The sequence below is a fragment of the Gallinula chloropus genome (assembly GCF_964237585.1).
Source record: "Gallinula chloropus genome assembly, chromosome: 3".
Lineage (NCBI taxonomy): Eukaryota > Metazoa > Chordata > Aves > Gruiformes > Rallidae > Gallinula > Gallinula chloropus.
In genome coordinates this window covers 7,588,877-7,613,699 of record NC_140087.1, presented here as the reverse complement: position 1 = coordinate 7,613,699, position 24,823 = coordinate 7,588,877, and the positions used below count along the sequence as shown (strand labels likewise).

Genomic DNA, 24,823 nt, shown 5'->3' with positions numbered 1-24,823 from the left:
GTTACAGCAATATTTACTATATTGTAATTGAATGTGGGACTTGAAGTGGATTAAAGGTCAGTTTTGACTAAGGTGTTACTGGGAGATGAGAACCCTCTTTTTGAGGTCTTTCAGTGGAAGATAGAAGTGTAAGAAGTGTATATAGGAGTGCTGTTACTTTATGAACTCTGAATACTGAGCTATTTTAGCAAATGACACTTTAAACCTAGATTTGTACAGCTTACAACAGTTTTGAATAGTGTGATACTGAGTACAGCTGCCAAATTTTCATATAATGTTAGATGATTGTATTTGTGCCCTTTTTACTCTCATAGTTTTAGGTTTTCATATACTGACCTTCCTTCTCCCCCTCCCCCCCCCCCAGCTGTTCAAAGTACAGGGTAACAATTACAAAATTTACCAGGATTACTAGTGAATGCTGAATTTCAGTGTTCTAGTGTAAGAAAATTATTCAGGTAACAGGGTATTCCATTGTTTCTAACAACCTTGTTTTGATAACATAACCAGCTGTGCCTGCTTTTTATTTGGAGAACCCTGTAAAAACTGCATTTTATAAGCCTCTCGAATTTAAACCAAATCTGAACTATTAAAATCTTGATCAAAAGACTTGAAAATAAAGAGAAGAGGGGACATTTAAAGTATTATATTTGTTTTGAAAGAATGTCTTCAGTTTTGTGGATGCATTACTCTGTATGTGTGAATGGTTAGTGACTGCACTTTATGCATTCAGATAAACTGTATTTCATGCCTCTGATGCATTTAAATGTAACAGTTTAAAAGGGAACTAAAATTGATGGACTTTGGCTAATGAAAATCATTGTTTAAACTCAACATTTGGTTTGCCCTGAAATTGTTTAAAAATTGTAATGAATACTCTTTAAAGGATAAAGTTACAGGATAGCCTCTTCTCTTTATCACTGGCTCACTGGCTGGGCTTACATCACACTTTATTAAAAGCACATAAATGAACAATATTAAAACCAGAGATGATGACTTAAGGTCAGCTCTGGTGTAGTCATTTGCAGGTGGGGGCATGAATATGATGTTGCCTAAACATGATGAAAATTGAGGGAGGGAGGAGAAATAATGCAAAGAAGAAAATTGAGATTGATTTTTCTTTTCCTATGTGAACTCTGAAGTGCCCCCTCAGTTACAAAATCTGTTTAAAAATACAAGGGTTTGGATTTTGTGGGTTTGGCTTTAATTAAAAGGGTACCATTTGTTCTGCTTAAATGTGACTACTAACTAGCTAATCTATGCAACTATGCAAAGCATACGGTATTTTTTGTTTAGTTCCCTACACTTGATACACTGAATCATTATCTAATTTTGTCATCATTGCACTTTTTGTCTGAGGACTGGTTCATACAGCTTTTTAATTTTCTAGTACTTGCTTTAAACACTGTTGCTAGCAGCAATCAGAAAATAGTAATAATGTTGGCACAGAAATAAGTTTAGCTGTAGAACAATTTTACAACTGGAAAATGTTTATTGTTGGGTCTGTCTTTAAAAATTAAAAAAAAAATACAGAAAAGATGCACTATTGTCTTTACTAAATGGTTCTCAGTTTGGTTTAAATTTATTAAATTGTAGGACTGAGGATTGGGCAGTAGGTCTGCCAGTTGGAGTGGGAGGTTTAATTGTGACCTCAAGGGTTCACTGAAATCTGGAATGAGAAATCTTGGTTACATCTGGCACAATATCTTCATCTAGTGTGTGGAAGCTAAAATGCCTGTGCTAACTCCAGATAGTAATAGTGCATCTTCACATCCAGGCCAAAGGCCCGTTACTGTAACACAACACCTACGAGTAGTATGCAATATTATGGAATGTTAAATCTCCAAATACCATACAGAAACCAATAAAACCTATTTTACAGATGTTTCCTGTATTTATTTAGTGGCTCGGTGAGTGTGGCTTCTGAAACTGGAGAACACAAATGCCATTCTGAACGCAGTGCCAGGGCAGATGAATTCAAACTGGCTCATCCATGCACTGTAAAAATGTGCAGGCACCCAGCAGAGAACTTTCTGGGGTTAAATGTGTTTTGTGAATATCTAACCAAGCATATACTTGCATGGTAGCCTGTCATTATTCCCATGGAGTTTCTAAGGGTTTGAGAATTTCCCCTCACTTCTCTGGCCCTCCCCAGTGTTTCAAGATTCGTAATACTCTGGCTGAATACAGCTTGTTCTTTAATTAGACGTGAATTGCCTTAGTCTCCTCATTTTTTGCAGTTTTCATACTGCTTGGTCTTTGCTGTATTTAACCTTTTGTTTAAAACTTCAACTAGTTTGTAGGGAACCTTGTCTAGCAGAGCTGAAGATGAAGCCTGGAAGGTTCTAAGGTAGTGGAAGCTTGCTCCTCCACACCTGCTAGTCTTGGGAAACCACCTCATCTCCCTCAAAATCAATGACTGCTTTCAATTGCATGTAAACATTCTAATTTGAAGTGTATGCAACAAGCACACCGAGTGTCTCAGTAACAACCACAGAGACCTCCTGTTTCTTTTTGTGGTTGTGTAACTGCCCCAGTTGGCCCCAGTCTCTGGTGAAATTCACCCGTCGCTCCCAGCAGCCATTAATTCTTCCCCTCCGAGGAGATGAGGTGTTCCCCATGGAGTTACTTGGCCTTCTCCTCCGCTGCTAGCGCAGCCTCTCTCCGCCACTTGGCCTTCTTTGCCAGGTTCCAACTGGTTAAGGACTCGTGACGCGCGGCAGCCTGCGGAAGTTAAACATTGCTTCAGAGTAGCCTAGTAGGAGCAAGGATGCACCTCAGCAAAAACCACCCAAGCCCTGCAAGGGCTAAGCAGCTACTTAGGTTTGGAGGGTGACGGGGACAGAGGTTAGCTAAATGTAAGCTGCTGCTGCTGCCTCTCAGGGTTGCCTACTTGCTCAGAATTGGGCCATGCATAAGTGTGCTACGTGCTAACTAGTGCTGTACTCACCTTTTTAGCTGAGGCAATCACTGCGAAACAGGCAACGATGGAGAGTCCAATCATGATGTAACAAGCTTTAACTCGAGCTTTGTTTCGCGCCCTGTCTAGCATCTCTGGCCTGTTAAAAAGTTATTTTAAATAGGTTAAAGTTACTGAATCATTGCAAAACAGCGAAGTATTTCTTTTTGAAAGCATTGCAAATGTGACATCACCCTTGAGAAATAAGAATAGAGTTAGGTCCTAAAACAAGCACCTTCAGATCGCCATGATACATTTTGTACCACCCAAGAACTTTGCATTTTCTGACCCTAACCGGTTTCCAGTGAAAAGCAACGTTTCATGAATTAAAAAAATCACCTTCAACTAGAAAAGCTCATGCAAAAAATATTTGTGCTTCAATACCTGGAGTAAGTACATCAGAAATCATGCCTTAAGCTCTATTTGAACATCATGAAAACAATGAGGGTTTATTTTAAACAGACGGAGAGTGTATGCGGTGTCAACCAGGTGTGGTGGGAACAAGTTCCTTTTCCTCAAAATCAACTGCACAATTAATTACGGTCATACCTGCCCCGTTCAGATAGCGTCCTGCGTGCTGGAGGCGTGGGACTTTGCACACTTGTAGTGGCTTAAAAACTTACACTGCTGCGAGTTAAAAGAGTTTTTAGCTCTTCAGAAAAGCAGCAGCTTTCTTTAAAGCGGGTGGTTGGTGCCACCCTCTCCACCCTACTGCAGCAACACGCACCTAAACTAGAACCATTTATGTGATTATTTTCACTGGCTGTCAAAGGTAAGAGTCCTCTGCCCTGTGTTTGGTGGCGGTTGCTGTAAGAGAGGTGTCGTGCGGCGCAGCAGGCTCCCTTGGCTCAGCTCCCTTCGGAGGCTGCGTACCCCTGGGGGACAGGACCACGGGGAATCTCCCTCTCACTAAAATTGTCTCAAGACCTTCAGCTAAGTCATTTTCCGAGCCAGGCGTTACGCTTCTGAGTGCTGGTTTGAGGTGTTCATTACAATGCTGGCAGTAGGCTATTTCTCTTCTGTACATCCCATGGGAATGCTTTATAAATACCCACAGAGAATAGAAATAATATATCATTATGGTTCTGTACAAATAGATGTAGAAAGGATAGATGCTCAAAGAATTGGTTTTCTGTTGCGAACCAAGACCTGGCGGTGATCTCTTTCCCCCCACAGCACCTTGAGCTTTGCTGCCAAGGTGAGCGTTGGGGTGAGGCAGGGCTGGGCTGTTTGCCGTCGGACTTCTCCCCATGCAGCATCCACGGGGTCTGGGGGCTGCAGAGCTGCCCTCAAAGGCTCAGTGCAGTCTGAGGAGCGGCTGTGCCAAACCACCCCCTTGCCTGTCAGCGCGCGCGCACGTGCTGTGCACGCCACGCGTCTTGGAGACGATGGGCAATGCCCTGCAGTTCTGAGCAGCTGCTTTTGTTTTGTGCCAGGGTGAGCATCATCTTTAGAACAAACCGCACATCAGGCGAGCACATAAAATCATTAATCTGCTAATCCGTTTGTAGCCACAAAAGCAAAACCGTAAATGTTATTAGTCTGCCTTATTAGCCTAATTGTATTTTGCAACACGCTAATTGGAACTCTTCTGAAGCCGATTTTCACTTTCCCCCTGCTTTCTGCCTCTGCTCTAAGGAAAACAGGCCTGATTATGTTCTTCCCTAATTGCACATTAGGGCCTTTGCCACTCAGTTCTTAATCAGGACTCCGGGTAAACCTCTGCTGGAGTCAGTAACAGCTGTTTAAAACAAACAAACAAACCCAACAACAAAAAAACCCCACCCCAACCACAACAACTCATAACCTTGAGTAAGGACCACGGATTTGAATCTTAGGACAAACTATCTTCAGTGACTAGATTGTGTCCAGCAGGAGCAAGACCTTGCCATTCTTTTTTTTGTTAACAGTTGAAGCAGTGACACAGTTCAGCCTCAGTGTCTCACAATTAACTCCTACTCGTGCATTATGATTTATGATCTGACAGTTCTAAAATGACTTGGCTCACCTAGAAAGCACCAAGTGGTGACACACAGCTGGGAGGCCAACTGCTGCACAGAAACCAGCAATCTCTGCACGTGTATGTGTACAGACTGGCACACACATGCCTTCATAAACACCTCAATAGCTTTCAGAGCTGCTGAGACCTGTTGGAACCTCTCTCTAGGGGAAGATGTTGGGATCAACAGTGCAAGAGACATGGGATGCCTTAGAAAGCTGCTGTCCAGCTCAGCAAATGCCAGTAAAACTGTTGGAACCAACAGGAACAGGTAGAGGATGTATGTGCTGCTTGATGCAGTTCTGCACGCTGCTTAGGCTCGACACAACTGCCCAGGCAGGGACACACACACTGTCGTGATAAAATGCAGTGTCCTGGAGGGAGACATCAAACACGCTGCCGAATGTCCTAAGCAAAGGGCAGCAATTGGCACTGGGGGGTCCATGTATTCCATGACCGACTCCTGTGGAGGTGGCTAACTTTCAGCAAGTCAGAGAACCTCAGGATCAGCCGGGTTTGGGTAGGAAGGGACCTTCAAAGATCCAGTGGGTCAGTAAGGATGGGAGGCTAACACTATGTCAAGTACTCGTTTTTCCTTGGCAGGGATGTTTCTCTCACAATGACCTTGTCTATTTTTCCTCGAATTCTATAATGAATTAATTGATTCAATGGCAGTCAGCTCCCTTAGAACTATTTATGGGAGCTATGAATGGAAAATATTATTTACCAATAACATCCTTCCCTGACTGCACATTAGAAACAAGCAAAATAAACAAGCCAGTGCGTAGATGTGACCGCAGCTATCTGCTCAGAGGGATCCAGTTCTTAATCCCAGGCTCTGGGGACCTCAGTGAGGAACATTTTTTTCATCGTAACCTCTAACCAGGACAGGAAATTCTTTTGCTCTCTAATTTGTTTCCAAGTTTTTCAGTGTTGAAAAACCGACCGGTTCAAACTCTGTGGAAAAGCTTTAGACCAGAATCAGGCCACCACTTTCCCTTCATCTCCACGTTCCCCTCTGCCAAGAGCAGGGCACTTACGGGATCCTGGGGGGAATCTCTTCTTCCGTCTTGAAACGTCCCGTCCAGAGGAGGATTTTCTTGTCAAACTTCGAAGGTTTGTAACTTGCAACCACCTTGTGAGCCTGCTCAGCTTAAAGAGTAAGGGAGGAACAGCTTGTCAAACCATGCACCGAGCCCGAATGATGGGTAGTAGTACCAAGGGTGCGAGGGGGAACCCCTGCCCATCCTGGCCGTTGGAAGATACTCGGGGATACAGCTCCCAGGGCTGCTGCGCTACCTCTCCCAGAGTTACCTCCACGCCGCCCCTGGAACAGCCCCGCATGCAACGACAGTCTGGTTCAGCCTCCCCGCACCGGCGGGTCCGGGCACCCGAGCCAGGGGGGTAAAGCCCGGGGCCACCCGAGCTGCGGTGCCAACGGCCGGGACCCCGCCGGCAGGCAGCCCCCGCCCCGCTCCCCCCGTCAAACCGCCCCGGCAGCCCCCTCCGCAGCCCCGCTCCCCGGCGCGGCGGGCAGCGCCCCTTACCGCGGGTGATGCTCGGGCTCCGGGCGGGCTCCCCGCCGGCGGCGGCTCCCCGCGGCGCGGGCAGGCGGAGCGGCGCGGCGGACAGGAGCCGCCCGGGGCGGAGGCGCGCCGGCAGCATGGCGAGGGCAGCGCGGAGCGGCGGGACCCTCTGCCTCGGCGGGAAACGGTCCCGGTGCCGGTGCAGGTCCCAGTGCCGTCCCGCCCTAGCCCCGCCCCGCGGACCCCTCCAGCCGCACCCGGAGACGAGGCGGGACGAGGCGGGGCGGCCGCCGGTGATGGAAGGGGTGGCCGGTCCTCCCGAGGAGCCGTCCCGCTCACCTAGCGCGCTGCTGATGCGCCACGTCTCCGACACAGACACGCCAAGGTGCCAGTCAAAGCTCGGCTGAAGAAACAGCCGCAGGGGTTCGGTTTGGGGCTCCGCACAGGGCATGCTCCAGTCCCCCCCGCAGACCTGCCCACACCCGTGTTGCTGGTGTTTAACCACTTGCAGGAAGCTCACCACACTGATGAGCGTGTGGCCCGGGACAGCCAGCACGGCTTCACCAAGGCAAGGACACACCTTACCAATCTGGTGACCTTCTATGATGGAGTGACAGCATGGGTAGAGAAAGGGAAGGTGACCGATGTCATCTACCTGGACTTGTGCAAGGCCTTTGACACAGTCCCCCACCACATCCTTGTCTCTAAATTGGAGAGATGTGGATTTGATGGGTGGACCATCCAGTGGATAAGAAACTGGTTAACAGACCGTAGCCAAAGGGTGGTGGTCAATGGGTCTGTGTCCAGGTGGAGGCTGGTGACAAGCGGTGTCCCCCAGGGGTCTGTCTTGGGACCGGTGCTCTTTAACATCTTTATCAATGACATGGATGATGGAATTGAGTGCACCCTCAGCAAGTTTGTGGATGACACCAAGCTGAGTGGTGTGGTCGACACCCCAGAAGGAAAGGAAGCCATCCAGAGGGATCTTGACAGGCTGGAAAGGTGGGCCCGGGTGAACCTAATGAGGTTCAACACTGCCAAGTGTCAGGTCTGGGAGAAGAGCTCCTTGAGTGTGTAGCCCTGCTGAGAAGGACCTGGGTGTCACGGTGGATGAGAAACTTAACATGAGCCAGCAGTGTGCTCTTGCACCTCAGGTGGCCAGTGGTATCGTGGACTCCGTTAGAAGAGGGGTGGCAGCAGGGACAGGGAGGTGATTGTCCCTCTCTACTCTGCCCTCGTGAGGCCCCATCTGGAGTACTGTGTCCAGATCTGAGGCCCTCAATACAAGAAAGATGTGGAACTGCTGGAGACGGTTCAGAGGAGGCCATGAAGATGATTAGAGGGCTGGAGCACCTGCCCTACAAAGAGAGGCTGAGGGAGCTGGGCTTGTTCAGCCTGGAGAAGAGAAGGCTGCAGGGGGACCTCATTGCAGCCTGTCAATGCCTGAAGGGAGCAGAGAAACAGGAGGGGAATAGACTTGATAAGTGGATAGACACTGGCAGGACAAGGGGGAATGGATTAAAGCTGAAGGAAGGAAGGTTTAGATTAGATCTTAGGGGGAAGTTCTTTACAGAGAGAGTGGTGAGGTGCTGGAACAGGCTGCCCAGAGAGGTGGTGGATGCCCCATTCCTGGAGGTGTTCAAGGCCAGGTTGGATGAGGCCCTGGGCAATCTTGTGTAGATCCTGGCCTGAGGTTGGTGTCACTGCCTGTGGCAGGGGGGTTGGAGCTGTATCATCCTTGGGGTCCCTTCCAACTCAGACCATTCTATGGTTCTATGATTCTGTGATGATTCTCACAACACCCTTTCTGCTTGCTTCAGTTGCAAACTTTTGTTTGTTTCATTTCACGACCTGGAAAGAGGAAACTTTTATTAAAAAAGCTAAATAAATCAGTAAAAACATATCCCTGAAAAAAATGAATTAATTCAGCAAAGCCAGCAGAGAATATGTAGTGCTTGCACACAAAGTAAGCCAGTGCAATGCAGCATCTCAGCAGAAGAGAGCTGAGCAGGACAGAGGAGGGTGGTGCATCCATCAGCCAGCGCCTGCGGATGAACGGAGGAAGCCCCGCTCCCCAGGGAGGGGTCACTGCCCGGCAGCAGCTAAAGCCCTGAGAGCAACGTGACGGCACGAACGAGGAGTCTTGAACCTTTTGTGGCCAGTTCTCTATTTCCAGGAGCAGGGCCAGAGGTAAGCAGCTGCTTTTGAAAGCAAATTGGTGAGCAGAGGGAATCAGAAATTTGTCACCAAAATGAGTCCTAGCGCCCTTGATACTGATTTGGGGTTTCTTTTTTAATGCCGTTTGGACAACATTTCATTCTGGAAAGATATTTTTTAAGTATTTTCTTTTCAGTAAGTGGTCCCTTGTTGATGTTTTCTTATTCACACATGTGCAGTTCTCATCCCAAAACCATTAGAGTAACAAAACGTCCTTATTATTGGTAAAACATCAAGACCATTCCCATCCATCTAACTCCTACTAACTTAAAACCAAAAGAATAATAATAAAAAAATCAATCTTCTCCCATTTAATTTCCAAACAACATTTCTGTTTGCAAATGAGCCTTCCTCTGAGCAGAACAACCCCGCTCCCTGAATCAAAACTCCCCATCAGCTTTCTCATGTTCTTCTAAAAATAGCATCAAAAGGCAGAGCGTGTCCCTCCCTGCATGTGCATGTGCATGTGCACGCACCCCTGCTCCCGAGCAGCTCTGCCCTACTTCGGAACATTGTTGGGGAGGTGAAGAATAGATTTCAACAGAGAGGACCTAGAGGGTCTAGCAGTAGCCCCTTTACTTTTGCTGCCTTCGCAGCTGGAGACACAGCTGGAAGGGCTACTCAGCGTTGTACCTTATGAGCAGCACCCCAAGCACTGCTATTTGTTGCCAGTCATGCTGGGAACCCCACATGAATAGAGTCATTGTGGTTCCAGCCACCATCAGTGGAGCTGCTGGGAGGAAGCCTGGAGCCGGCATACGTAGTTCCCAGCACTCGCCAAAGCACTGCTCTAAAGATTGTGGCACCTGCACAGGCAGAGCTACCTAAATCCTGAGGGAGTTATGCCTTGGAGGAGGAGAGGAACTGAAAAACTCGGTGCCCTTCACGAGTCTTCATTCTCCCTAAGGATATTGCACACTGCATGATGGTGGCCTCAGAGTTTAGCGTTGGTAACAACAAAATAATAGTGGTTAAATAGTGTTTGCACCCTGAGCAGCCTCCCGCTGACCTCCACAAATGGCATTTTCATGCTTGACTTCTCTGGGGACAGCACTGTGTTTGGGGACGTGTGTCCTCTCTGTTGCTCTCAGGGATGGAAAATGTGCAGGTGGGCACATATGGACGTTGGCATTTTGAGAAGAGGTGCCGGGATCCTTCTGAAGTAAGCGAAGGCATGTAGGACTCCTCTGAAATTCTGCCACCTGAGATGTCTTTCCTTAAAGATACCCCCACAGAGACCTTCACATCGCTGTCACCACACCTGGTTCCTTAAGACACTTCCCCCGTTGCCCTGTAGAGGGGATTTCCCTGCCAGGCTTGGCTTTCTTCCTAAAGGACATTTCCGAGCAGCAGGCTGAGACCTGCGGTGGAAACACACTTCACGGGTGCGTGTGCTGGTCAAGGCCAAACTGAAGTTCGTGGGGAGAGGTAAGGAAATGAGGTAAGCAAGCTCAATTTTAAATTACCATATGGCTTTAATCATTCCCTTTCACATATCCTTGAGACACGATACGCTCAACAGTTTTGAGAACAAGAAACACGGGTACAGTGTTTGGGCCAAATCAACTTTCCTCACCACCTGAGTGCTGACAGTCGTTGTGCAGTGTAAAGTTTGTTTCTCTCTTCTGGGGAGAGACACTTCTTGAAGTCAAACTGGCAGTCAAACTGCAGGAATTGTAACCCTGTTGTACATGCAAACCCTATTCAGGACAGTGTTTGCAACAGCTGATGTGGGAACAGCATGGGTCATATATACATGTGCAGCACCCTTCCCTCTTCCAACCAGAAACAGAACCTAACGTAGTTACTCAAATGTGTATGTAAATTGCACCCTTGCCATTCAAAGGACTTCAAAAAGGTCTTCACAGATGTGTATTATGTATACACAGTCTACATGTCACAGCAATTTTGTTGCCCATGTCCATTGCAGAGATGTGATTTATAGCTATACTTAACAAAGGATGAGAAGAAAAATCATATGGACAAGGGTCACAACATATAAATAGAAATGATAGAAAAATAGATTTATTGGACACAGCAGTCACACAATATCACTCTGTAACACCAAATCTACTCAACTTTATTTTGGCCTGTAACAACATCCAGTCATCCCAGATCTAAACAGAAGCATGGACAAAACTCAAGGAATTTAGTATTATTTCACAGAAGTTAGAATAGCAAAGTTTCTATGGCCCGGGCTTTATGAACAATGTTTTTCACAGTCCTGGATTAGCAATATGGCTCTGCTGTTCAGGGTTTGGAAAACTCCTGTGGTACCTCTGTCTCGACAGAAAATTCCTCCTTCTCTGAAGATGCCTTTTGCCTCTCGTGCAGAAGGCAAAGCTCAGCTGTGCTGGTGGAGCTACAGAGCAGAGACTCATCCAGTGAGGCTCGTATCAGTTCAGTCTTGTGCTCTCTCCACGTGTCAGAATGGTGCATTATCATTTTCTTGTTGAAAATCAGATTTTTTTAAAAACACATATCGAAAAAAAGCTAAAATTCCCAGGATATGATCATGCTGATCCTTGTCACTACATCTTCTACTAAGAGGACACTTGGGGACAAACACAGTGGGTCCTCTCTCTCTCTGTGCACCAGAGGAGGTGCATGAGGTTAATCTGTGTATTTCCTTTGGGTATGGGGAAAAAAAATAGATGAACATCTGTATAACTCCAGAGCTCCAGAGAAAGTCTTTAACTGTTAGATGGACCTGTCTCTGGTTCACCATCACCCTGGCAAATACAAGGAACTTTGGAAGTCACTGCAGCCTCGTCTGGGATAAAGTTTGCAATTTTGGGGAGAGAAAAAGAAAAAAAAAAGGACTCACTGATACCAGGATTACTTTGGGATGTTTGGGAGAATGGAAAGTCTATCTTAAAAGCGGGGACTAAAGGACTGGGCTTGTTTATCCAAGCAAACAAAGGCTGGGAGAGGGTTCTGTTTGATCTGTGAAACAGAGCCAGATGAGAAGAAGAGCTCTTTTAAACAACCAGGCATCAAAGATGCAAAAAAAAGGTGAGATAACCCCATCTGTTCCTGCCCACGCATCTGAGAGGAATAATAATTTCCTGATGCTTCTGTCTGAGAAGGTTGAAGAGGTTCCTGCAGGTCTGTGTGAGTGGGATGGGGAAGGAAAGGAGCTGCTGACGGGGACGCACCTCATGGTACCCATGGGAGCAGGGGCTGGACTCTGTGAACCAGGTGAGCCTTGCAAGTCTGGTAATGGATAACTGCCTAAGTAAGTACTGGAGGAGAAGGCATTGTGTGTGTGTCCTGCTCTCTTTGGAGATGCCAAAAGGAGAGAGACTTGAAAGACAAATCTCTCCCAAAGACGGCTTTTCATCTTTGCGTGTTCAAATGCTGCCCAGTCATATGCTGGAGAGTCTTTTCCTGGTGATAGCCCTCCCAGTATTTTTAGGAAGAACTTTGCCTTTTATTAGTCTCTGCTCAGGCACTTGGAAATGGCAGTTTCCATTCACAGAGTTTTTCTCAGATTTACAGGAGTCTGAGATAGTAGCTGGGGAGCTGGAAGACTTAGAATCCAAAGAAATCTGACTCACAGCAACACTGCCTGCGCTCTTAGAGGAGTAGGTGTAAATCATTTTGAGAAAGGCCGATTTTGTGTTTGTTTCTTGCTTGTAAAGGATGATATAGCACTTTGGGAGAAAAGTGCAGCAGAGGATTCCATAATTGGATATTAAAACGACGATGATTTCCACTGCTGGCAGGTATTTGCCAAACGTAGTTGCATAGACAGGGATAAATACAATCCACGCTATAAAGTAAATTAGCATGCCAAAGGTGATGAATTTAGCTTCGTTGTAGTTCTCTGGTAGCTTCCTACCTTTAAAGGCAAATATGAAGCAAATGAAGGCCAGGGCAGCAATGTAGCCCAACATAATCCCAAAAGCCACGATCGAGCCCTCATCGCACTCCAGGATTATTGCTCTTGGGATTGAGAAATTTTGCTTTACAAAAGGCGACCTAAATATCAGCCAGAAGGTGCAAATGATGACTTGCATTCCAGTGCAGGTGACCACAGTGGGAACAGGTTTATATATGCATTTCAGGAAATTCTGCAGCTTGGGATCGAAGCTGAAGGCTAGTAAAATTTTTAGTGACTTTATTAAAATGCATGAAATGCAGAGCGCAAAACTGATGCCAAAGAGGGCCTGCCTAGTCTTACACTTGAATTCTGTGGGCTTGTCTATGAAGAAGACGGTGCTTAAGAAAATCAAGAAGTGGCTGAAGAGAATAATGTAGCAGACAGTTAGGCCTCCAGATGCCTTTACAACTGGCGTGTTCAAGTTTTTAGTAAATATGACACCGATTGACAGAACCAGCATGACCCCCAAAGCAGAGAGGAGGAGGAGGAAAATAGCAAACCAGTCAGCCCAGGCGAGGAAATGGATCATCTTTCTGTAGCAGGTGGTACTGTTGACTGGAGCCCAGTAGGTTTTGTTGTTGCATCGGTAGCAGTAATCCATGTCTGGAAACAGCAACATAGAAGGAAGATAACTTAGAAACCCAGAGCAAATAAAGCTGGAAGTGGATTATTGAGGCTTGAGATAGAGGAGCGAAGTGGGAAGGGATGCTCAGGGCCACAGACCCTGGTGACTGCTTCCCACTGCTGCTGTTGCCATCCAGGCGGAGGAGCTGCAGGGCAGCGGTGGCAGCAGGACCTGGGGAGGAATAGCCAGAGGCAGGGGTGGGCACACAGGGAATGACCAGGGACCTGAAACGACCATGGTCATCACTGACCGGTGATACATGACCTGGCTGGAGCTCTGGGCAGGCAAACTTCAACTGAAACGTGAACAATGAGTTCAGGGTAAATCAATTCTCTTGCAGAAAATGGGATGGTGTTTCTTTCCTTTACTAGGAAAAACTCCAACTTTATAGTCAGCTTTTGAAGTAGAACATCAAGAATAAAGACTTCTTTAGGTTATGCTTTGAAGGGCTAGTTTTGCTTTAAAATTCAAATCTCCTCTGATACGGTGGAATATCACAATTATTTGAGTTTAAAAGATAAAATTTAATTTCCTCCTGCCTCAGGATATTAAAAGTACATTGTAACACAACTCACTTAATTTTATCTCTCTCCTCTATATCTAATTTTCCCCCTTTAAAAAATGTTGCTCAAACTTGTGAATGAACCAGTGGTAAACTATAACCCGAGCACAGCAACAGGTTGGGTGGAGAATGGATGGAGAACAGCCCTGAGGAGAAGAACTTGGGGGTGTTGATTCCAACTGATATGTTTCTATGAAAGTACACATCAGATATGATACTAGAAAAGATTACTCTACAGTTATATCAAACTTTTTATTACTCCCTGGTAAGAAAAATAAGATGCTGATAACAAAATACATCAGTCTTGTACTTAGACTCATAGAATACTGTGGGTTGGAAGGGACCTCAAAGATCATCTAGTTCCAACCCCCCTGCCATGGGCAGGGACACCCTCCACTAGACTAGGTTACCCAAAGCCCCATCCAACCTGGCCTTGAACGCCTCCAGGGATGGGGCTTCCACAGCCTCTCTGGGCAGCCTGTGCCAGGGCCTCACCACTCTCAGAGTAAAGAATGTCTTCCTTACTGGACTGGTTGCATTGCAGTAAGACAAGAAAACAAGGATCTATTTTAATGAGGTTCACTGATAAATCATCCAGACTTTCCATCCTAACAACGGATAATGTTAGTTGGCTGGAAAAATCTAATTGCTAATTTGTCTTCTAAAAAGCATTTAAACCAAGTTTTATAGGCCAAACCCTAACATTTGGGAAACTGAGCATAAACAAATAGTTTAATCCTGTTCCAAAGTTATACCTAAGGTTGCCAAGACACATTACACCCAAACCAAGCAATTGTATTGATGTCTAAATAAACCTTTATTTGGATGACAATCCCTTACCTGTTTGGTTGCTGTAATGGTTTTCTGGGCAGTAAACGCACTCATAGCAGCATGTGTGTGGACTTTCTGTAACCTTTTTCATCTGCCCTGGTCTGCAGTGCTGGGAGCATGTTGACTGAACCTTCTGCAGTGTGCAGAAAACAAAACAAGACAAAAATCAGCTCAGGCACAACTAGTAACTAAGGATTGTTAAAGTAAACCTCCAGTAATTCTGCCATTTGCCCTCTCTTTTTGTACCTGACGTGCTTTAAGGGAACCTGATGCTGAAGAAAGGCATTGTAGGCTTCGTGCTGCTTGTATTTTCTCCCCACAGCCAGCAAGTGACAGGATGGGGCATTATCTAGCTGATCATTTTCCTTTTTTGGCCCTGCATGCCTATCAGTGGAATTGTCTGTACCTTTAAAAACCAGATCAAAGTGTGTCATCCAGCTTTGAACCTGGAATTTAGACAGCTGAGGATCAGCTCCAAAGAAAGCCCAGAAGCATCTGATGAGGGATTCGAGTGGAGCTCTTCACAACTAAGATCCTAAAACCCTGCCTGGCTACTCTGAGCCCCAGGGAGACACGTAGGCTGGGGGAGACACCTCGGCTGGTCCTCTGTGCTGCAGCTCTGACTTTCCTGACCCTCAGCATCTCACACCTGGGTCGTGCAGCATCACTCCAGGGGTGTGATCAAGGCCTTTCCTTGAGGTCTGAGGTCAGCTCTTCCCCTCAAAGACAATTTTTTTTGTAAAATGGAGCAGCAGTCCTGAGGGACACTGCTATTTTTTTTCTCCCACCAAGACAGGGCTGACAAAGACATTTCCTTGCCATCCTGGGCAGTGCCACAAGGAAGGGCAAGATTTTAGGTTTTCTTCTGCCCTCAGCCTTTTTCTATCAGCTGAGGCCACGTGCTGAGACTTGAATTCAGCCCACCTAGAGAGCAGCCTCTCCCTGTCCCATTAGTGGTTAATGCTTCACAGCACAGAGCTTCACAATGGACCAAGACCTCCAGCCATGCACAAATGACAGATGATCCAGCTGGAATTGGCCCAGGTCACCCACCAGTCCTGTCTACACCTGTGCTGGGGCTCCAGGAGGTGCCACCTACCTCAGACTCCTGTAGCTGTGCTGACCTCTCTAACAGGACCATATAATCAACAAAACTTTCCTCTTTCTTTCTTTTTTTTTAACAGTAGTGTCAACAGATACGAGTATTTATGTACAAAACAAATGGTGTTGGTATGTAAGAGACAGACATTTCTTGCTTTAAAACCCTTTTCCAAGGTGCTAGAGTAGCACCCATGGGATATTCTGATTTACTCATCTTAGGAAACCTTCTAGGAGTATTTTGGAGAAATAGCTCAATTTTAATCACTGGTCCTGCTTCTCAGGGTGCATGAAGGTGATCAAATAAACCCAGAGAGGATTCTCTGCTGTAAAAGGGGAACATGAAACCACCAGAGCTGACACATGCTTCAGTTGTAAATATTTGTTGCGGTTTAACCTGTCGGGCAGCTAAAACATCCACACAACTGTTCACTCAGCTGAGGGAACTGTGTTCACTCATCCCAGGGGAATGGGAGAGAGAATTAAAAATAAAAAGGTAAAATTTATGTGTTGAGATAAAGACAGTTTAATATGACAGAAAAGGAAGATAGCAACAACAACAATAATAACATAGTACAAAACAAGTGATGCCCAACACATTTGCTCACTGCCTGTAGATCACCAATGCCCAGCTAGTTCCCAAGCTGTGGTCCTGACCCTGGCCGGCTTCCCCCAAGTTATATACTGAGAATGACATCATATGGAACAGAATATCCCTTTGGCCAGTTTGGGTCAGCTATCCTGGGGGTTGAACACAATGATCTCTTGAGGTCCCTTCCAACCACTACAATTCTGTGATTCTGTGATCCTGGCTTTGTCCCCTCCCAGTACTGAGGGGAGAAGAAAATATATAAAGCAAATTTCACGTTGTGACAACAAATTAAAAGTTACCTTTAAATCCAGAAATTGTTTTTTTTTCTCCTCATCCTCAAAGATGAAGTCATCTTTATCTGGGTCATATTCTGCCACAGTGGTGATTTCCATGTGGCCATCAATTTCTTTCCAAAGAAGTACATCATAATTGGTGCTCATATCTCCATTGGAGTCAAACCTGATTTCTTTATCATCATCAATGATCGTAACTTTTTTAAGTTCTTCAAGGAGCTGAACATAAGTATAGGGAACAATAACATACATGAGTACCATGCCAGTGTGATAAACCCAATAGTTTAACATCTGTACAATAATATCAAGTTAAAAATAAATGCTGCTTTTTAGGAGTAAAAGAAATCTTAAAATTAAAGTGCATCTTTGTAACTGTTTCATTTGACATCCTACATAGAATGATGTTATTTAGACAGTCCTGTTAGGCTTGAAGACCTATTAATAAAAAAATAATAATTTCTTACCTCTATGCAATGTGCACAAATACCAATGTTAGTATTTTTGTCCCCAGCCTTGGAAATTTCATTATGATCATGGGAGAGAAAAGGTTTTTACTTGCAAGAACTAATGACCTTTTGGAACTTACTTTCATGTGAAGAAATAGAGTGATGCTCCTGTGGTTACTTTATTGTCAATCTGGACAACATTTGCTTCCAGAGTAACCTCCCCTGGCCCGTCTTGAAATACCTTCTCTAACATTGTTTTCAGCTGTGACGCTGACTGATGCTGTGTACTGCAAGGTGGGACTCACTGTTATATGAAAAGTAAATGCAAGTCTGCTCATAGAAGTGATCAATGGTACAGGGCCAATAAAGATCAAGACCATATTCATAGGAAATACTAGAACAAGCTTTGTTAAGGTGGCTGTTTGGCTTAATATTGCACGCTGTTCTCTTCAGCAAGGGGAAATTTCTCTCCCCTTTATCACAAACACAAACAGCCAGATCAAAAAATTATGTATGAATCTAGAAAAGGGTGGGTTAAGGCACCTATAACCCACTCCCAGTTCCTGGAGAGACCATGGCAGGACTTGCATTAGCTATGGTGGTTCTCAACTAAAGCAAAGGCTTTAACCTTTTGCAGGTCTAACAATTTTGGGGATTAGTTAGCAAGAAAAATCCCCTGGGTTTTGCTGAAAGGATGAAGGCAACTGTCCTTACATGTATCCTTTTGTGATATTTCTAGTAGTTTAAGAACATACTGAGAAGCATACTACCACAATATGCTCTGACATGTATTTGTATACATCATATCTGATGTATATAACATCATTTTTCCATGTACAACATCATTTTTTGAGAGTTCATGTATTTTCACTGCATATCTACTCATTTTTGAAGAAGCAAAACATGCTTCTAACCAGTATTTCAACTGAGTTAGAAGCTGCGTAGTCATGTGAGTCTCAACAGGAGGTTTTGTACTCTGTATCCTCAGACCAGTCATTTAAACTGCCTTTTCTATGCTTTTCCAATTGCTGTAACAATACGGGAACAACAGAACTTTTGGAATACATCTTGAGCTTCAGACAGAGGGGGCTAATAATTAGCAACTTTTTGATTTAATTGATGGCTGGTTTTTGCAAAGTCTGTAACACCAATGACCCTGTCATTTCTTTGCATGAGGACATGTATGGTATGGATTATTAGCACCCTAAGCTTTATATGTACCCATTTAAATTTAGTGTAGAGGAAATGTATTATGAAAGGAGCACGTGGAGAATAGCTCCCTCTCTTGAGTTTTCTGCATGAGTTCTTAACAGGACTTTTAATTTAGGTGCTTTGGGATTTAATTCAGCAATGATATTAATGGAGCTCTACCAAGTTGCATCCCCAGTTTGCACTTACAAATTCACATAAGAACCTCATTGTTACTGGTAGTTTCATTTTTTTCAGATCCCGTATCTCGGTTTGACCTGCCCTGACCTAGGACAAGAGGTCAGAGCAAGTCAGGGCGTTTCAGTGCTTGTTTGACTTTTAGATGAACTTTGTTTAAACCTCTCAGTAAAAGTGTGTAAAAGTGAACAGTCCCAAGCAGGTTCTTGGGTAAAAGGTCAGGTCAGGTTTACCTGTCTGATTTTTCTTCTTCCCACAGTAGTAGTCGAGTTTGATAACAAGTGCTTCACCCGCCTTAATGACTGTGTTTAATGTCCCTATCGGTCTCATCAGTACAAACCAAGATCAGATAGAATTATAGCCTGTTGCTTTTTCACTTTCAAGTAAAGATTCATTATAGGGGAAAATACCTGAATTCAAACAAAACAGACACAATAGTTGGGCATGGGGGTGGGGGGTGGGGAAACTGGAACCCTTTGGTGAATGCTCCTCTCTTCTAACAGCGCTACCTATCAAAAGCATTCACTGCTGCATATGTTACAGTGGTTTGCAGCAACAGAACCAACCATTAGTAGCTGAGTAGCTGATAAATTAACTGTAGGTTGACTATACATTTTTATTCTGTCCCACATGAGTAGCTAGCAAGACACGATGTTCCAGCAAGGAGCCTACAGACTGAAGCCTTCATCTAAGCTGGTGCCTACTCTTGAAGGCGATGGGGGAAGTAAGAAAGGGTAGCTAATGAAGCCCAGTAGCTAAAGATCCCTTCTGCACCTGTGGACTCCCATGTTTACAGCCATTGCTACTGTACCTGTGAAGGAGGAGATGGTGGGCACAGAGTTAGAATCAGCTAGCTATCTGCATGTGAAATGTAATAACCATTCTCTATTTACAGCAGAACACAGCTGTGGCTTGGCATGAGGAATCTCTGCATCTACATGGACCAAGTGAATAGGAGAGAAAACTGGAGTCTGGTTTTCCTGACTGCAGCAGTTAGATTCTGCTGCTCTAGCAGCAGTATTTCGTTTTGGGTGGAAAAGTGGAGCAGGAATAAAAAGTCATTTAGTAAAAGGACGAAGATAGTAAATCCAGGAATGTGGGAGCAAAAGTGAGATTAAAGTTATGCAGAGAGAATGAGGCCTGAAAGAATTAACAACATACCTCCCAGGGGGTGAAGGCAGAGGGATCCTTGCAATTCCGGTCTCTGCATTGCCCTTTAATGGCATGAGCAATGGCATAGACCGCAAGTATTGTACTGTGGATAAACCCTGGTTCTATGTTGGCATGCAAGAAATCATCTCTCCAGATCTGTTGTTTATTCTCAACGTTTTGCAGTAGATCATCCTGGGACTGGTTTGAAATGCACGTTTGAAAATCGTGGTATTCCAGGTGTGCACAGACCGACAAGAGAGTCACGTATTCACGAAGGAACTTGTTGTTGTCAGTGGGCTTATCGTGAAGGTTTTTCAAAAAGTCTTGGAATGTGGAGATGTTTTTAAATCCGCTTTTAAATCCAAATCCAACAATGGTTCCCAGCTGCCTGATGTTAGGAATCGTACTGATTTTGACTGCAGCCGACCAGTTATCACTTGCGATCCAGATTTTCTTTACGTTCCTCTCAATCGCCTTCTTAAACAGAATGAGGACATGGAACTGTCTCATAAAGACAACAATAACGTTTACTCTGGTTTCCTTGACAATCTTCTCAATCGTGCGATCAACCTTGGTGTGAAAGGTGTTGTCAGAGAGATAGGCAGGCAGCATTTCTTTAAAAGCTATGCAAACGTTGTTTGCCATGGCCTGGACCCCAAAGCTCTCCAGAGCAAATCGCCCGTTGTCATCATCGGTGGCTATTACTCCAATCCAATTCCACCCACACTCACAGATCAAGTGGGTCATTGCTCTTGTCTGATGAAAATCACTGGGGATAGTCCGGAAGAAAGAAGGGAACCGGATTTTGTCACTGAGGATTTCAGCTGAGGATGCAGGACTCACCTAGGGAGAGTGAACAATTCAATTATGGAGGCAGTCTCCTCCAGAGGACACCAAGAGATCCAAAGCTGCCATGACTGCTCTTTCATCCAGCCTGACCCAGGCTCCCTCCTCCTGCGAGCCAGCATCAACAAGGTGCAGCCAAATGGGTCAGGTTCCTCCACCCTGATACTCGGATGCAGACTCATGCCCACTACCAGTTCTGCCACTTTCATCCTCATCCACATGATTACCTCAGCGAAGGCAGAGAATAAAACCTTTCAAAAGGGATATGATAATTGTGCTGGTATAAGGATTTCGTTTTACTCTGTTCAGATACCGTCAACTTGCTATTCAGAACAATATTTAGAACACTGTAAGCACTAAATATTATTAATTATTCAAATTGGCAGTACTCTTCACCTTGCAGTTTTTTCTGTCACTGAGCATGTTTGCCCACAAGTATATTTTTTCTCTAAGATTTAATGACTCTATTTTAAAAGGCTCATTAAGTCTGTTGGAAGAACTTCACAGAAAAACAACAGTAACCAGTACTGCAGAATGCTTTAATTCTTTTATATACCTTTTTTTTCCTTGTGAATGTAGCTAGAAAAATGACATTGTTTAAATCCCTCTAGTTTTAATTCTTTTCTATTTGTTTGTAGGATTTTCTTTCCCTGCACTTATTTTTTCTACTTTGCTTGACAATTATTAAAAAAAATAAATCTAAGCTTTATAAAATGAGAGTCACCTGCCTGGAGGGGATGCCAAATCTTACTGATGTCAGAAGATTACAGATGCTATTGATGAGAAAAATATCCACTGGGTCCCCTTTTCCATCTCTAAGCCCCAATGCAGATTTGTTTCATCACACGTCCTTTGATTCTGTTCAAGTGTGGCATTTTAATTGTCATACTTAGAATAGCTCCTGTGGTGGAGCTGGAGGTCATAAAAGCTTCCTACGCTTGGGGAGGAGAAGGTTCAGCTCAGATTTTATGTCTTTTCCACGTGTTTGGTTACTATGTGAGGTAACAAGGTAATTTATATCAAATTGTCAAACCCAAACAGCAACACAGGATGGTGGGGAAGTGGGTCTCCTTTTCCCAACTCTTTTACAATGGTGAAAGTAGAAACGTAAGCACCAGCAGAAGTAGAGAAGGATGTTTTGGGAAGGAGCAGTGTGGATCTGTAGAATTGTATGCCCTCTTTGCTACTGCTACTTGAAGAGTAACAGCAGTAAAACTGTGTTCTAGAGCAATATTCCCCACTTTCCTGTCCATAGTTATGACAGAGTCCAAAATTTAACCTCTCTTGGGCAGGTGAGAATTTCCAAATATCTGAACAAAAGTAGGTTGTTACTGTGGTTGTTGGGGTTTTTTGTGTTTGTACCCCCCCCACACACACTTTGATAGTGGGTTCTGTCATATTCAAAACCAGCCAGGCTAGAGATGACAGACATAGCTTGCTTGCCTGAACAATGTCCTTTAGTGTCACCCAAGGTGTGCTGGAGTAACGGTCACAGCCATCCAGCACTAATAGCCCGACCAGGCTGACAGGAGCCCAGCATCATTCTGAAACAGCCTCTGGAGGCATGTGCCTCAGGCATGTAGAATAGTCCTTATTGCCTTTGCTTAGGCAAGGGAATCAACCCTGCCATTTGGAGCTGAAGCCCACCCCTCCTGATGTCCTAAGGTGGAGGCAAACACGTGGCTTTTGCAGTCCCTACAATCAGAGCTGCAACTTTATTCTAAGCATGGAAAATCTGACCCTCTGTCCAAAGCAAAATTGTTCCCTTGAACCTACCTGTGGGATTAACTGCAAAGCCAGCAGCCTTGAAACTGCCATCGACTCCTCCGAGTAGCTGGCTCCGGTGACTGCCTTAACTCTCGGGATGTAGTCTGAGTAGTTACACTTGAACTCCACGACGTCCTCAGAAGAATTGAATTTGGACAGAAATCTCAGAGCAGATGCCATGGCCTTTGTAACCTCTGCACACGTGTCGTAGATTTCGTAGCCCAGAGTAACTCCGGACAGCAGGGTGGAATTGTTGATCGTTTCGATAGCGTGTATCATGGCAAGTGTCTGAAGAAAAATTTGAATTTCGAAGCTGTCAGGAAACATAGAAGTTTCATTTTAGAAAAACGCTGCAGGGAACAAGGTCAAAGCAAAGTCCTTTTCTGAGCACATCCCTTAGAATCTGACAACCACTGTAAAGAAATGATGGATCATATGGTTTGTGTGATTTGCTCTAGTGTACCAAAGACTAGAAATCATACATTTTTGTCTCACCTGAGTGGGGGGAGGGATTAAGCAAAATAAACACAACATTTAAAATACACGTGAATAAAAATTATTTTCTGAAAAAAAACCCCAGGTACTAACCCCAAAATTTTGAAGTTACATGAAAAATGACTTCCAGAAGCATTTGCCAAAACTGTTCCAGTTTACTCCATCCGCCCAATAAGCTTTTAAATGTATTTATTTTCACCAAAGAAAAGAAAGCACTGTATCTTTCAGAACAGAGGAAAATATTTCAGAGATCGAGGTCTTCTAGTGGTTGCATTGACATTCCTAGAATCCTCTAAATCTGCTGAACTTGGTACAGTTTTCCCCCTTATCTCCAGCGGATATTGTAACAGACTCTTAACCAGAACTGTGCTAGCACAAAGTCTCTGCAATATGCCATCATCCCTCTTCTCAGGCAAGCTTCTCTAATGTTTGCAGATCTTGTAAAATAAATTACTTTCCAAATGGACATGAGACAATTTATGCCTCCACAGAAAAATAATGGAAGGCTGACAAAATTATCGACTTCGCCATCCTTGTGAAACAGATCCAAATGGTTATCTGCATGTTTAGCTGATTATTAGATTCAGATGTGGGATTACATTGTGTGTAAAATTAAAATAAGATTTGGGGATTTGCACCTGTATTAAAATTGAAGAATATGCATATTTGGAATTTCTGGATTTAGGAAAGCTGTAGTACGTAGTTAAAGTTTTTCACCAGGCTTCCTTTGCATTCTTTTCAGAAAAATCAGTGTTTAGAGCACAGTGGGATTTGGAGCCAGCGAAACAAATACTCTGATGCACAGTCTGAACCTGAGTGCATACATGACATTGTGTCTATGTAGCCTATCCTATAGCCTAATACCACAGCTAAAATACAAAGCATAATAACCACAATAACTGTAATAATAATAATTACAAACTAGTCAGCAAGGTACTATCGCAGGTTATGACTGTGAGGTAGGGGACACACTCTTAATATGTGCTTAGGTACAATGGAAAGGTCTGTCTGCCTGTATTTAAATCATCTGGGTTCAACTTCAGATCAAAGAATGAACAGAGAGCTTCAGACATGTACCAACAAACTATTATTTACATGGACCGTTCAGCCCAGACCCAAACCTCCAGGGATTTTTTATTACATTATGCACAATTTATGTCATGCCTTAGTCTTTTTAAAGACTGGGAAATGGCAGAGAAACGGAATTTGTTGATCTTAATATGAGACGTCCATGCCCAAGGTCAGCGCAGTCTTCTTTGCTGTGTGTGCAGCACTACTCACCCAGCGCAATTCTGGATGACTGGCTTGATGGGATATTCTTCCGGGCGCAGCATTTCGCTGTGAACGGCAAACAAGCCTCCGATGACAATGTCCCCCGGAGAACTGGCACCCACAAAATCCTCTGTATTCTGGCAGGAGTAAGCGATATCAGTGCCGATCACAAAGCAGGGGATCAAAAAGCTAACAAATGCCATGCTTCTGTTTCACCTGCTCACTCCAGCTCTAAGCCAATTGAGCGAGCTGCGGGGCCAGCCAGGGCTCCTATGTCATCTATAAACAGCAGCAAGGGGAAAGGGCAGCACTCAGCAGTCAGTCACACCTCATAAGGTGCTTGTATTTGCTTCACTGGCTGAGGCTATTTTATTGAAGGCACTAAAAGCAGCGCTGTCACATAAAATGTGAGGGTGCAGGGGTGTGAGAAGTGAAGAGGGAGGGTAAAAAGATAAAGCAGTTTAAAAGGAAATATCGGACCTAAAATCTGTTCTGCTGTGGCTGAAGTTTATTATACCTTATCTGAAACAAAGCAAATATTTTTGGTATAAATTTGGGTTTGTCTTGAATGCTTTCCAACTGAGTGCAAGGTGCAAAGAAGCAACGTGTAATATGGCAGTGATATTGCTGCAACCGTATTTTAAGGGTCTGGTCCAAAGAGTGCTGAAAAAAGACCCCCTTGCCACAGTGTGCTTTAGATCTGACTTTGGTCCAGAAAACCCACCCCAAAACTGTCAAAATACTTGCTTTTCTCTTAAAAAAATTTCTTATAATTTTTAATATCTTTATATAAAACCAGTTTGGATAAGTTATATTGTTCATGGTTCTGATGTGAGCACAGCTTCTAGGGACTTCAGCGGGCTTTGGGTCAGGT

The 24,823-nt window shown here is 44.5% G+C and overlaps 2 protein-coding genes across 2 annotated transcripts; both read right to left on the bottom strand.

Annotated features, from left to right (window-relative positions):
• Positions 1-2,622: 2,622 nt before the first annotated feature.
• Positions 2,623-6,620, bottom strand: FAM162B (family with sequence similarity 162 member B; the record flags this gene model as incomplete). The annotated part of the gene is made up of 4 exons (XM_084262228.1): positions 2,623-2,721; positions 2,948-3,056; positions 5,996-6,107; positions 6,503-6,620. The coding sequence occupies 4 exons, from the start codon at positions 6,618-6,620 to the stop codon at positions 2,623-2,625; spliced, it is 438 nt and encodes a 145-aa protein (XP_084118354.1).
• Positions 6,621-12,066: 5,446 nt separating this feature from the next.
• Positions 12,067-24,152, bottom strand: GPRC6A (G protein-coupled receptor class C group 6 member A; the record flags this gene model as incomplete). Its single annotated transcript, XM_084262035.1, has 6 exons — positions 12,067-13,187; positions 14,612-14,735; positions 16,592-16,804; positions 19,579-20,412; positions 22,192-22,495; positions 23,959-24,152. The coding sequence occupies 6 exons, from the start codon at positions 24,150-24,152 to the stop codon at positions 12,067-12,069; spliced, it is 2,790 nt and encodes a 929-aa protein (XP_084118161.1).
• Between the last annotated feature and the right edge of the window lie 671 nt (positions 24,153-24,823).